Genomic DNA, 14,309 nt, shown 5'->3' with positions numbered 1-14,309 from the left:
AGACCTAGGTTCAAATCCCTACTCAGCCCTGAGGTTCACTGGGTGACCCTGAGCCAGTTCAGCCTAACCTACCTCACAGGGTTGTTGTAAAGATACAATCAGGAGGGGGAGAACTATGTTTGTATGCCTCCTTGAGCTCCTTGGTGGAAAGATGGAATATAAATGTAATAGGTGGTGATGATGATGATGATTCATTAAATTTAGGGTGCCTTCCTCAGGTGGAAAATCAAGATCGACCAAACTATTAAGATTTGTGAAATGTTTCAAGTAGGGTTTCATAAAGGCAGAGGTGGGGTAGAGCCATTTCCTTTAGTGGGCTCCCTCCAAAGTTGTGTTATCTTCTGCCTTTGGGGAAGGACTGTAGGTCAGTGGCAGAGACCAACCTTTGCATACAAAAAGCCCCAGGTTCAAACTCTGGCATCTCCTGGTAGGGCTGGGAGCATCCTCTGCCTGAACCCCTGTAGAACTGCTGTGGGTAGTGTAAACTAGTGGTCCTGGCCAACCCAATTGGATTCAGACTCAGATTCACTGGTGTGTTTTTCTCCATTATGTTTGATGTGGAATTTTAGCTCACAGCATTTCCTATATCATTATACAGGATTCTGCATCTGTACACAGCATAACTAGGCATGGCTGCTCAAGCTAAAATGATGTCGCAGCAATTAGATACACCCCTTGAGATCCTTTAAGTTGGCTTGCAGTGGGCTCCCTCTATTTGCACAGAGAAGGTTTCTCTAACTGGCTCTATCTGTGCACACCCGTGCATCTGCCTGCACATCCCAGGCAACGGCAGTGGCAGCACTTCATTTGAGACCTTCCTCTGACACCGAGGAAGTCTCCAGCTCCTGAAAGACTCTCCAGCTCCTTCTCCAGAGGAGGCACGCACGGTGGCAGCAGCATGGGTGAAGTGGGAGGATGGAGGGGAGGAGAAGGGGCTGATTCGTTGTCAGACCTTGTTTCTTCAGTTGTAAATGGAGCTAAGGGGGTGGAGCTGTCACTGCCAAAAGTGCTGAAGCCTCCTGTTTCATTCCCCTACCACAGCGTTTCCCAACTAGTGGGCCACCAGATGTTGTTGGACCACAATTCTCATCTTTCCTGTCCATTGACAATGCTGGCTGAGGCTTATGGAAGTTGTGGTCCAACAACATCTGTTAGCCCACTAGTTGGGAAAGGCTGCCCTACCCGCTCAAGCCACTGGGCCCTTCCCCCAGATCTCATTCTATTTCTTCTTCTTCCTCATCACTCCGGGAACACTCCATGGGGCTCATGGCCAGTGGTCTGACTTGGTATAAGGCTGTTTCCTGTGTTCCTGGTATGGGGGATGGCCATGGCTCAGTGGTAGAGCACCTGCTTTGCATGAAGAAGGTCCCAGGTTCAATTGCTGACGTCTCCAGGTAGGGCTGGGAAAGGCTTCCTACCTAGAACCCTGGAGAGCCACTCATAGTATAGTCTGTGTAGACCATATTGAGCTAGATGGACCAATGGTCTGACTCAGTATTTATTTATTTATTACATTTATACACCACCCCATAGTCAAAGCTCTCTGGGCAGTTTACAGCAATTAAAAACAATTAAAAGTATAAAGCATTTTTCTGTATTCTTGTGTGGACAAGAGGAATGCCCTTTTGCTGGCTCAGTATATGGTAAGGGTGCTCCCTGGCCAACTACTCCAAGCCTCACAGAGTCACTAAAGCAGGAGTAAGCAATCTGGTGCCCTCCATATGTTGCTGGATTATAACTCTCATCATCCCTCACCATTGGCATTGCTGGCTAGAGCAGATAAAAACTGGAGTCCAACAACATCTGGAGGGCATCAGGTCTCCGTCCCTTAATCAGAGTCTCTGGAAACTAGAGAGTTTTGATCCACGTGGCATCTTTCTGACAGTCATCTGGGTAAACCAGGGAACCTCTTCAACACTTTACGACCCAGGAACCGCTGTTCAGCTCAATCTCTAACACTTTTGGAGTGCAAGCCTAATCCCAGCTGCTACCTGGCAGGGTTTAACAGAGCGGTCTGCTAACCATGACGCCTGCAATGGAAGGGGAGAGCAGAATGTTGCACCAGCCTGGAGCTGGCACAGTGCTCATTGTTGATGGCATCACGTGACAGCAACGGGCCAACTTGGGATGCAACGGAGGTTCTCTCCCTGTCACCGGAATGTCCTGTTTGGGTAGCTGAAAGGGAGAGCTTCACATCAGCAGAGTGACACCGCCACCCAATTCACACACACCCCAGCCCAGTGCAAAGGCAGTGTTTGGATTGCTCTTTTAATGTTTTTACTGTAGCTCTATGCTACGGATAATTGCATGTGGGCTTAAAGTGTGTGGGGGGTGGGTTATCACCATCATGCCCATATGCATTCACTCAAATTCTGACCTTTACATCTGGAGCCATATTGGGGCACCTTGGAGGGGGTGGGTCTTGCATGCACACACCTCCTCTCTTTAAACCCACACACATTCACCCAAATACCTACACAGGGATTACCCTTCTTCTGAAGAGTTAAGGTGATTGTCCACACTTTCATGGAACTGTCCAAGGTGCCGGACTATTTTGGGGATAGACTTCAGCACCTTGGACAGCTCCTTGAAAGTTTGGATTGAAGCCCAGAATGGATGCCACTGCCTTAACACAACCACAAAAGGGGGGGGGAGGTGACTACACCTTGTCTGATGGGGGCTGAGAAGTTGCTCTGGCTGAATTTCCCTTTTCTTCAGAACAATTCACACTAAATAGTCTTGATGTTTTTTAGAATACTCTGTGTGTATAATGTGTGGCTGGGGTGTGCAGGGGGTGCATTAAAGATGGGTGAAGATGATCCCCCATTTTACTGCACCTTTGCAGGACATGCAGTTGTAGGGGGGGTAGCATTCTGGCAATATTCAAGGTGTGGACCTAGTGCTGGAGGTGTTCTTCTAAGTGATTGTCTGTTGATGGCCATCATTTTTTTCCCCAGAAGCCCCCTTGGAATGATACTGTATGAAAATGCAGAGTTGTTCTGGGGGTCAGGGTGGTGTTGCTCAAGAAGAGAGGTCATTGGGAGGAAATACGAATGTGTGTGGGGGAGAGGGAGTGCAATCTGTGGGAGAGGGTTTGGTACTGATCTACTGGCCTAACATTTGTGTTTTCACACGCCCCGACAGCTCCATGTGGTGGTCATCTGACCTCTCCAAGTGGAATGATCCTGTCCCCAGGCTGGCCTGGATTCTACAAAGATTCTCTGAACTGTGTGTGGGTCATAGAAGCTCAACCAGGATACCCTATCAAAATTACATTTGACAGGTGAGTGTCATTATGATTGATTTCAACAAAATGGTTTTCACAATACAAAACAAAACTTTATAATCAACTAAAACTGCATGATTGCCAAATGCCTAAGAACTGTGTGTTTAAAATAAGTACCTGGCAAGCTTGAGATGTATATGTAGTCCTTGGAAAGATCTGTTCAAGTGACATTTCACTTAAAGAGTACATCCCTTTGTAGAACCATACCAGAGTAAAGTTGGAAGAGGCCTATAAGGCCATTGAGTCCAACTCCCCCCTCAAGGCAGGAATCCAACTTAAAGCATACCCGAGAGGTGCCTGTCCAGCTGCCTCTAGAGTGCCTCCACTGTTGGCGAGCCCACCACTGCCCTATGCCATTGGTTCCATTGTCGTACCACTCTAACAGTTAGAAAGTTTTTCCTGATGCTCAATTGAAATCAGGCTTCCTGAAACTTGAGCCCATTATTCTATGTCCCGCATTCTGGGACAATCTAGAGGAGATCTTGTTCTTCTCTGTGTGGCATCCTTTCAAGTTCTTGAAGAGTGTGATCATATATTCCCTCAGTCTTCTCAAGGCCCAATTATTTCAGTCTCTGCTTTAGGAACATAGGACATTTCCTTATACCAAGTCAGACCATTGTTACATATAGCTCAGTATTATCTGCACTGACTGACAGTGTTCTCTAGGGTTTCAGAGAGGGTTCTTTCTCAGCCCATCCTAGAGATGTCAGAGATCAAACCTGGGGCTTTCTGCATGTAAAACATGTATTCTGCCACTGAGCTATGACCCTTTGAATGTCTTAGGTACCATTTGCGGGTCATCCTGGAGGTGGGCAACATGTTTAGAGCTGATGACATGGAGAATAATTTATGCCCTCAATGTCTAGGAAGGAAATCTCCTCTGGGGGGTTCTTGATGGAGTATAGGATCAGGAAAGAGGTTGACCACTGTGGTTTGCTTGGTAGGACTGAAATACAAAGCATGTCTTCAAATATAACAGGGTTGGTGATGGGAGCATGGCTGGTTTAAAGTTCTGAGCAAGGTGAGCCAACAATGGAACTAACCAACCCAAGTTATCTTGGGCAGATATTTTTATCTTCCACACACACTACCAGGATCTCTCAAGAGTACTTCCATCTTTCTGTTACAAGCAATGGTGACCTGTGGCTCCATGTCAGTGGGGCAGTGGAATCCATGCTGGGTCTGAGTCCAAACTTTCAAGGAGCTGTCCAAGGTGATGAAAGCACCTCAAAAGTTTGGACTAAAGCCTGGAGCGGATTCCACTGCCCCACTGACATGGAGCCACCAGCCACCACTAGATACAGAGTGTCCTGCGACAATCAATTCCAAAGGACTTTGGTAATACTTAGGGTCCAGAAGGGTCCAGGTTTAGGTTCCCGGTAGCTTGTTCATAGAGTAATGGAGTAGACCTGTTCTACAAAGAATCACATTTATACTGAGACAAACAATAGGCAAGATCCTTTATGCTGGCCAATCCAGTAGTGTAAGTCACTGAGTTGAAGAGGGAGAGTGTGGCAAAACAGCCACAGGGGCTGAGGCAGTGAACTGCAGTGTGATGGCTGCACTCCAGTAGAGGCTAAGGCATGAGACTGAATTCCAGCTGACCCAGGTGTCACGCCTGTGGCCTCTAACCTGCTGGATCAGTCCAAAGGTCTGTGTAGTTCCAGCAATCTCACAGTGGCCAACCAGATGTCTGTGGGAAGCCCATAAGCAAGACATGTGTGCAATAGCTCTCTCTCACTTGTGATTCCCAGCAACTGGTATTCAGAATCATACTACTACAGTACTGGTTAAGGTGTTATACTATGACCTGGGAGACCAGAGTTCGAATCCCCACACAGCCATGAAGCGCACTGGGTGACCTTGGGCCAGTCACTGCCTCTCAGTCTCAGAGGGAGGCAATGGTAAACCCCCTCTGAATACCGCTTACCTTGAAAACCCTATTCATAGGGTCACCATAAGTCGGAATCGACTTGAAGGCAGTCCATTTCCAGTTTTCACTGGAGTATTGCACAGCCATCATGACAAGTAGGCATCAATAGCTTTATCTATTTTGTCTAGTCACCTTCTAAACCCAAGTTGGTGTACTTTTGCCATGCGCTATGCGAAGTACCCCTTTTAGTCTGTCCAACATTCGCCTTTTTTGGATGGCCTCAGTGGGTTCTAGTATTACGAGATTTGATTTGAACCAGAGTGAACCAGGCCAAGAAATCTCATTTCTGTACCGGTGGCCATCCAGATGTTTTTGGACGTCAGCTTCCGTCTGCCCAAGCCAGCATGGCCAATGATCAGCAATGGCGGGAGCTGAAGCCCAGCAACATCTGGAGAGCCTCAGGTTTCCCACCACTGCTCTAATATGTGAAATAATAAAGAAGAGAGGATGTCTGGGCACATAGCGACCTAATGCCTTTCCTTAATGCTGACTAGCAACTGTGAGTAATAACCCTTCTTCAGGTTTCCCACCAGGTGAGGTGCCTACAAATGACAGGGCCTTTTAGTACAGGCACCCTGGCTGTGGAATGCTCTACCCCCAGAGAGGGCGGGGGTAACCCGGCACCTTCTTTCCTTTTGTTCTCTCCCTCCAATGCTTTTATTTCCTCAGCCCTTTAAAATCTCAATGTTGCTTTTAAATCGGTTTTAGCTCCTGTTTTATTCTCTGCTCTTTTTGTTTCTGTGGTTCTGATCTTAGTTTAAATCCTGTTTTAATGCTGCATCACATTTTTATTGTATTACCCCCTTTATTGTTCTTCATTTTCACTTTGTTTTTATCAGGTATGGTGCCCTGAGAACTTTTGCTAGAGGCAAATATGGAAAGTAAATAAAACAAAGGGAATCAAAGTAGATGTGAGGGGTGCAGTGACATCTGTTGAGTCTTGTGTACTCCTGTTATATATATCAGGGCGGATAAAGTCAGGCCTAGGCTGAATGTGGCCCTGCAGGCCTCTCTCTGGCCCTCGGTACTCTTCCCAGGCCCCCCCTCACCCCCCAGGTCACACCTCCTCTCTTACCAGGTCACCCCCCCTCACTGCCTGTGCTCTCTGACTTCCTCAAGTCCTTGTTGCCTCTCTCTCTCTCTCTCTCTCTCTCTCTGTATGTGTGTGTGTCAACCTTTGCCTTTTGGGGGGATGGAACGTAGCCTACTGTACAAAGATGGGATTCCTAACTGTTGGTCTGCCCACTTTTGGCTTGTGGCCTCCAGAAGGTTGCCCCATGAGGGAAAGTGCCCGGTGAGCTGAAAAACGTTCCCCACCCCCCATCCAAGTTAAAATGGTTGGAGGGATGGGCGAACAGGGAGGGGGGAAACTGTCATTTTTACAGGTGCTTCACTTGCCCCGTTGCAGATTTAAAACAGAGGTGAATTACGACACGCTGGAAGTGCGCGACGGCAAGTCCTATTCGTCACCATTGATAGGCGTCTATGACGGCACTCAGGTCCCCCAGTTCCTCATTAGCACCAGCAACTTCCTCTACATCCTCTTCACTACTGACAAGAGCCACTCTGATGTCGGCTTTCAGATCCGCTATGAAAGTGAGTCAGGAAATGCAGGCAATTACGCCTTCGCCAGTGTCATGAAATACTGCCTCATATCTGTGTGGCAGAAACCGTTTTGTTTCCAATCCATTTGCTTGGTTTGCAATATTAATACAAAATTTTAGAAGAATGTGAAACTGCATGGCCTCTAGGGATGGGCAAAAATTTCATTCACTTCATGTTTAAAGGCAAACTTAACAAAGCTTTCAAAATTTGCACTTTCCAAACAAGGCATAAACTGAAACACAGCCATCCTTCAAAATGTGTCCTTTACTGAATTTTAAAATGCAGTCATCCAGCCAAGCAATTTGTACAAACATGCATGTATTAGGTTAAAATGTGCATAAAAATGCATATATTTTTGAAAATAACATACAGAATGCATTATGTTAAGGATAATTGCTTGCAAAAATGTGTATATTTGTCAAAATGTGTTCATTATGAGAAAATGGCACTAAACTGCTGAAGGATTTTTATCAGGAGTCTCTTTTAAAAAATAGTAAATTGCTGCAGAAATTAATGTAAGGTTGAAAAATGAAGAAATCAAGAGAATCAAAAATTGACAGATCCATCCATCCCCAGTGGCCCGTATACAATGAACTCCGACGTGAAACTTGTTTATGTATGGGGATGGAGAAGATGATGGAGAAGGCTTCCAGGAAATGTTGGGTTGGGATCTATAGCTGCCAGGTCCTAGCATATGGTGATGATGTCATCTGTCCTCATGGTGTTCTCGACCAGCTGTCCCCAACCAGGTGTCCTCTAGATGTTTTGGATTCTAACTCACATCATCCTTGAACATTGGTCATGTTGGCTAGTGATGATGGGAGTTGTAGTCCAAAACATCTGGACTGGATCAGAGTGGAGTAGGCTAAGCCAGAAACCCAATCCATTCCACCCCCAACCCAGTGAGCCCCCATTGAGCACAGTTGTGCATACCTCTGAAGAGGCTGTCTTAGGACTGTGCAGTGTTCTACCACCACCACCCAAAAATAGATAAATAAATGTTGAAGCTGAGTCAGCGTAATATGCAAGTAAATTTATGACATTGTTATATACAAGTAAATGTAAGCATTTTGCCTATTTAATCTTATTGTAAACCACTTTGGTAGCTTTTGGTTATGAAGCAGTTTATAAATCTGCAAATTAATAAAATAAAATTGGGGCAGTTAATGCTTTACTGAGAGCTGGTTTGCCTTTTACCCCTTGAACTCATTAATAAAACAAACAAAACCAAATTTAAATAGCAAAATATATAAGCAGGACCATCAGTCATTAATGCTCAATTTCTTCATCTTTCCAGCGGTAAAACTGCAGTCAGACCACTGCTTGGACCCAGGGATTCCTGTCAATGGGCAACGGCACGGGGACGATTTCTATGTGGGGGCCCTGGTGACCTTCGGCTGTGACCCAGGCTACACCTTGAGTGACAATGAAGCTTTGGAGTGTGAACCTAATTTCCAGTGGAGCAGGCCCCTTCCTAGCTGTGAGGGTAAGATGTGAGACAAGAAAAGCTGAAATGTGGGATAGGTGGTATGGAAAGATATGGGAAATAGCATTTAGTAGAAGAATTGTCACAAAAAGCTGCTGGGATGAAAAAAGACACATTTGCAAAATGTTGGCAACCATTTATTTTATACATTGCACAGGTAGAAAGAGGTAGACAAGTTCCAGCCCCTTTTGTAAAACTTTGGGCTGCGTGATTCTTGTTGATCATTGCTTTGTTTTGTAAGTAGTCGGAGTTTGGAACAAGGTGGGGGTTGGTGGTAATATGAAAACTATAATGACTGATTTGACCATATTGCATGTTGTAAGTTGAAAATAATAGCAAAATAACAAAAAGCTGAAACTTTGGATTTGAAAAATAATCGTAACAGAATGCTATGCCACGTCAGTCCCAACCATCCATCTCTTCCACTCATCATGCAACAAGATGGTTCATGGCCTTGTTTCCAAGATCTTCTCTTCTTTTTTTCTGCTCTCTTTGTTCTGTTTGTACCCATGACCAATCTTTATTCATGCCATCTTTAGGGATGCATAGGCATCCTTTTCAAGTGTTGTGACCCTGGTGGCAGGTTCCCTTTCTTTGGGGAATGAGGTTGGGGATTCAGAGTTGGAGAGGGGACTGTCCTCAGGGCTAGTCTCGGACATACACACTAAATCAGAAGCACTCGCATAAGAGGAAACCACTATCCCAGTACCTCAGCAGCCCAAGGAGGTTGCGTTCCCTCTCTCTGACCTGGAGGACTCCAGCTCAGAAGCCATAGCAGAACCACAGTCTTCCCTGCTCCGTTGGAGCCAATGACTGCTAAAGCAGGCTGGGGACCTTTCAATAAAAAATCTCCCCTCATGGAAGGCAGAACTAGTGACTGAAGTAGAGCTATAGCTCCTATTTAAAGCTCACTCTGAAAAATGGCTGCTGGAGCAGCATTCAAGCTCTGCGCTGATGTAAACGCCCGTCAGAGTTCTGTCAAGAGCTGTCCAGGGTCCTGCTGAAGCCTAGCCCAGCCTAACGCCCCTGCAGATGACCTGTTTTTTTTAACATTCATCCTGATATTCTTGCACAATGCTTGCATAACAAACTGTATCTGGTCTCTGTTGAGCTGATTTGTTTGTAGGGTGGTAATATGATGATGAACATTCACCCCGCATTCATCCTGCTTTGCATGGATAGCATTTGAACCTCTCTCCGTTAATCATTTGTTCCTCTCACATCTTTCAAGGCATTTCCTTCTCACTTTCCAAATCACAAGAAGTTTTTTTTAAAAAGAAAGGGGATTTGTTGCACTGGAGCGATAGAGAGCTTTCTTCCACTTTAAATGTGCAGACCTTTAAGTTCTGGTACGTGCTTGAATCCCTCCCACAAAATGCTGACTAGACTAAACTAGCCACTGCTGAGGCTGGGAGAAAAGTAAAAACAAAACAGAAACTTAGCTGTCATTAGTGTGCTGCCAAAGCTTCCTTGGATTGTTGTTATGGTATAATATATATATTTTTTTTTTTAACAGCGTCGCAAGTCACTTAGAGACCTTTGGGTAACAATCCACTAACAAACCAAATTAATAATAATAATAATAATAATAATGTCCTACTTCCAATTGCTCTGAAACAACATAGAAAGGAGGGGGCAGTTTTAAAACCCAGGAGAAATAAAGAAGAAGTGAATATGATGGGATGGAAGAACAGGCCAGCTTCAGGAAGTGTCAGGGGGCACATAAAATGAGAGTGGGGTCAATGTGCCCCTTCACTCCTGGACTGCAGGTCGCCCACCTGTGGCCTAGCCACAGGTATGTCTGCGGAGACAGAGGGTGCATTTCTGTGTGTGATGTGGAGGGACCCAGACCGGGACTGAAAGGTGACGTGGGGCATGACACATGCATGAGCTCTGGCAGGAATGCCTCCTGCACTTCTTGGGCTTGGCGAGGTCTGCAGGTGGTTCTCAGAAGGAGGTACGGGGGTCAGAGAAGAGAGAGCTAACTCCTCAGTGGCAGAGGACAGAGGCCCCTCTCTTCCCCTGGGACTCTGCTTCTCATCCATGGTGCATCTGTGTTGCCGACTATCTTTGTGGTAGCTCCTCCTTCCAAGCCCTCCGCTAGTTGGGGTCAAGGCTCCTGAACCGTGACACAGGGACAGGTCACAGACAGGCCAGAGGTGACACCTTGTGTGCCTTCCTTACGCCTTTTTCTTTACCTGTCAGCATGGTGGCAGGGATCATCCCTTTGCGACAGACAAATCTCCATTGCAAGCAGCAGGCTGCCTGGCCCAAGCATAGTTGCAAACCAGGCAGCAGTTTGGAAGCTTTGCGAAGCAACTGCTTGTTCCTCCATAGAGAAGCCAAGATCGCAACCTCTGATGTTCACACCTCCATCTCTTCTCTTCCTTGATCACAGCTCTCTGTGGAGGATACATCCGTGGGTCTGTCGGCACCGTGCTATCCCCTGGCTTCCCGGATTTCTACCCCAACAATTTAAATTGCACTTGGGTCATAGAGGCTTCTCATGGCAAAGGTAAGTCAAGAGGCAGGCATTTGTGGCGTGCTGCTCCTGCCTTCCACCCCGAAGGGACAAGAGAGAGAGAGAGAGGGATCTAGCCCCACAGGCCTCCAGTTGCCCCTCAGTACAAGCAGGAGCTTGGAGGGCTATAAAGGGCTACTCTGGAGTAACATAGTGCCAAGAAAGATGTGCTATGCACTCGAAATACTTGGTTCAAGCCCAAGTGTGGCCAATTGCCTCCTCCTCATACAGTATGGAGACACTAACACCACAGGCCTGTTTTAATGAATGCACAATAATGCATCAATAAAGGCTTTGAAATGTGCTATAGAAATTATCATTATGCTGATAATGGTATTACCTCCATGGAGAATAAAACTGAAGGGAGGATGGCTTTGCTCAACATGGGAGAAAATGAAAGTATGTATTCAATTAGGGTATGCATTAGGGTGGGGAGGTCTGAACGTTTTCCCTGCCTTTTGTGAAGCCCCCAGCATTACGAATCAAGCTCTCTCCCATCTCCATAGCCCGAATTCTTGGTTCTTCATTATGCTCAAGCAGAATGGGATGTTGAACTGTGATGGACAGATGGGCAGCCAACATACCTGTTCGCCCAAGCAGGCATTTCCTGCCTCTCCCAATCCGCCCCCCCCCCGGCAGCCTTCCAACTCTGTTCATATCATCTCCCCACAGGCTCACCTCTAATCATCTTTCCACTGGGGTGGGCTGTAGTCCTCGGCTATGTTACCTCTGACACACCCCCAGTGGTGGTTGCTGCATATTGGGGCTGGTGGGGTAGAAGGCAGGGAGGCCAACAGTAAGTGGAGGTGGAGCCAATGACAAGCAGAGGTACACCCTGGCTGGTTGTAAGTAAGGAAGCAGGCAGGTGTGGGCTGGCTGGGCAGTGCCCCATCAGCCCCAGTGGATCAGCCTCCACTGAACGCCCCTTTCCCTGTACCTCTCTGGCCGTGCTATAAATTTGCTCCAGGCCATCCGAGCACACCCTGTCCCCATCCTACAAGTTCCCCCGCTGCTTCAGATTTGCTAGTTCCTCTGCTTGTTGGACAAAACTGGATTTGAAGGAGTGCTGCTACAAACAAAAGATTTATATTTTTAAGAGAGTAAGAGAGAGAATCAGGCACATAAGCTCACGTTAATTGTGAGCTGCTTTCAAGGGCTCTCCTCTTTCAGTCCTGCTAGATACTGGCACAATGGGAGCCGCTATCAATCAGTTCCATGATGCCAATTGTATTAAGGCAGATAAGCCAGTCGCTGAAAAGCACAACACATTAGTGGAGGCGTTGCATGCTGTGCAAGGTATCCCACGGAGCCAGCGGGAGCAATCCACTCTTCATTAATCCACTCAGCCCTGGATTCTCTCTTCTGATGAGAGGCCTCCCATTATACTACCACTAAGCTTAACGCGCAGCACACAGAGCCTGATGCAAGATGTAATTCATGGAGCGCCTTGTTTTCCTGATGATCAAAGAGCGGCTTCCGACCACCCTACGGGAGCAGCCTTTGTGAGCTGTGCGCGGCAACGTGACGGCTGGAACCCAGAGCACCTCTGCTACAAACCGTTCCTTTTGGGAAAGGCTGCGGAGCCTTTTGTGTCCGCCTTTCAGGGGATGGAGTGGATTAAGAAGAGCAAAGGATATATGGCTCTTATGAGTCGTCATGCCCCAAGGACCATGCAGAGCCCAGGCAGGCAGATGGAAGTGTCAGCAGTCTGGAGCTGATGGAGGAAGGAGAAACTGGCAGCGCAGACAAGAATCCAGTCTGTTTTTCAAATGCCAGGGCACAAACACAGTGGAAGGGAGAGAGCATCTCAAGGCAAGCAGGACAGACTATATCGTGAGAGCAGCCAAGCACAGGGCTTTCAGGATCTTGGACAGGTCATCAGTGGCTGGAAATGTTGTGTTGGGATCTAGGGCTCCTAGGCCCTGGGTTATGGTGATGATGTCATCCTTCATCATAGTTTTCTAGACCTGTCTCTCCAGCAAGGTGCCCTCCAGATGTTTTGGACTCTTAACTCCCATTAGCCCTGGGTCTGATGGGAGTTGTAGTCCAAAACAGCTGTTTGGAATCAGGTTGGGGGAGGTTGAGCCAGAAGCCCGGTCCATTCCAACCCCAATCCAATGAGCCCCATTGAGCAGAGTTGATGAGTTGGTTGCTGGTTCCAGTGGCATCTCAGTTCAAAACTATTTATTTATTTTATTTATTTATTGTTTGATTTATATCCCACCCTTCCTCCCAGTAGGAGCCTAGGGCAGCAGAGCTGGATGTGAGATATAATTCATGCAGCGCCTTGTTTTCCTGATGATCAGGAAACTAAGCTCTTATATATCTCCTGATCCAGACTACCCTCTCAGGACTAACCCCTTCTCCCTCGCCCCAGCTTGGGAGTGGAGAACCTTAAGGGGGCAGTCCTCAATCCTGAGGCTCCATCACCTCTCCATCTGTTCCCACCTGATGCGCTATTTGCGTTGGTGAGCAGGAACTGAGGAGCATGACATTCCTGGTGAGAAGACCTGGCTCCTCTGAAGAGACTGGCTCAGGAATGTTCAAAGGGCTCCTCTGTCAGATTCCAGCTCACTATTGGGGCTTCAGCCCAGTGTCGTCACTGGTGCTCATTCACCCAACCTAGCTGGCTCCTCCCGGCCCAAATCCTACCTGAAGCACAGAGTGAGTATGAGCCCTGCTTCGCACAATATGTAAGTAACCGGAGAAGAATCCATAGTCACAAGATGTCGTGTTAGACCAGGCACAGGGAACCATCTTTAGCCTGAAGGCCATATTTCCTACTGGTGCTTCAGCACCTTGGACAGCTCCTTGAAAGTTTGGATTAAAACATGGAATGGATTCCACTGCCCCACTGACATGGAGCGACCAGCTGCCACTGTAGGTTGGACCAGCTCACTTTAATCCAGGTGTGAGGAACCTGTGGCCCTCCAGCTGTTGTTGGCCTTTGGGTCTTATCAGCCATAGCCTGCTTGGCCAGTGGTCAGGGATGATGGAAGTTATCGTCCAGCATCTGAAGGGCTACAGGGTCCTCATCCCTGCCTGAATCCTGTTGTCAGGGGAGAGCAGAGCTGTGAGTAAATGTACCATGAAGGGCAGCAGGCAGAAGGTCATGAGGAGGGCCAGAGGAGAAAGCCAGGGTCCTGGAATTATGCATGTCAGGTCTAGCTAATCCTGAAGCTTTGTATTGCCAGACAATCTGTCTGAGTTACAGGCAGGAGCCAGGGGGTCGAGCCAAGGTCGGAGAGGGACATAGCCAAAAAAAGAAAGCAGCAGCCAGAAACCAGTAATGATGATCTCTGTTCAGGCATCTTCCTAGCCTGAAGAGGAAGCCTTTGTTAGCCCTTCTTGTTGAGGAGAGCCAGGCCCGGGGCTTGGAGGTGGGTGGAGATAATGGAATTAATTGCCCTGGACCTCACCCTTGAAGGGGACGGCAAGAAGAGTGCCAGAAGAATGCTGTTTTGCTGAGTTTTGAATA

At 47.3% G+C, this 14,309-nt stretch overlaps 1 protein-coding gene across 7 annotated transcripts in view; it reads left to right on the top strand.

Annotated features, from left to right (window-relative positions):
* The window catches only part of CSMD2 (CUB and Sushi multiple domains 2), a 769,620-nt gene that overhangs the window by 555,046 nt on the left and 200,265 nt on the right, over positions 1-14,309 (top strand). For all 7 annotated transcript variants that reach the window (XM_061596306.1, XM_061596301.1, XM_061596302.1 and 4 more), the window contains 4 exons: positions 3,145-3,283; positions 6,628-6,815; positions 8,122-8,310; positions 10,709-10,825. In XM_061596306.1, the coding sequence (XP_061452290.1) occupies positions 3,145-3,283; positions 6,628-6,815; positions 8,122-8,310; positions 10,709-10,825 (633 nt within the window). The remainder of the gene's footprint in view (positions 1-3,144; positions 3,284-6,627; positions 6,816-8,121; positions 8,311-10,708; positions 10,826-14,309) is intronic.

The sequence above is a fragment of the Rhineura floridana genome, chromosome 15, assembly GCF_030035675.1.
Source record: "Rhineura floridana isolate rRhiFlo1 chromosome 15, rRhiFlo1.hap2, whole genome shotgun sequence".
In the NCBI taxonomy this organism is placed as follows: domain Eukaryota; kingdom Metazoa; phylum Chordata; class Lepidosauria; order Squamata; family Rhineuridae; genus Rhineura; species Rhineura floridana.
This window is presented reverse-complemented; position numbering and strand designations above follow the sequence as displayed.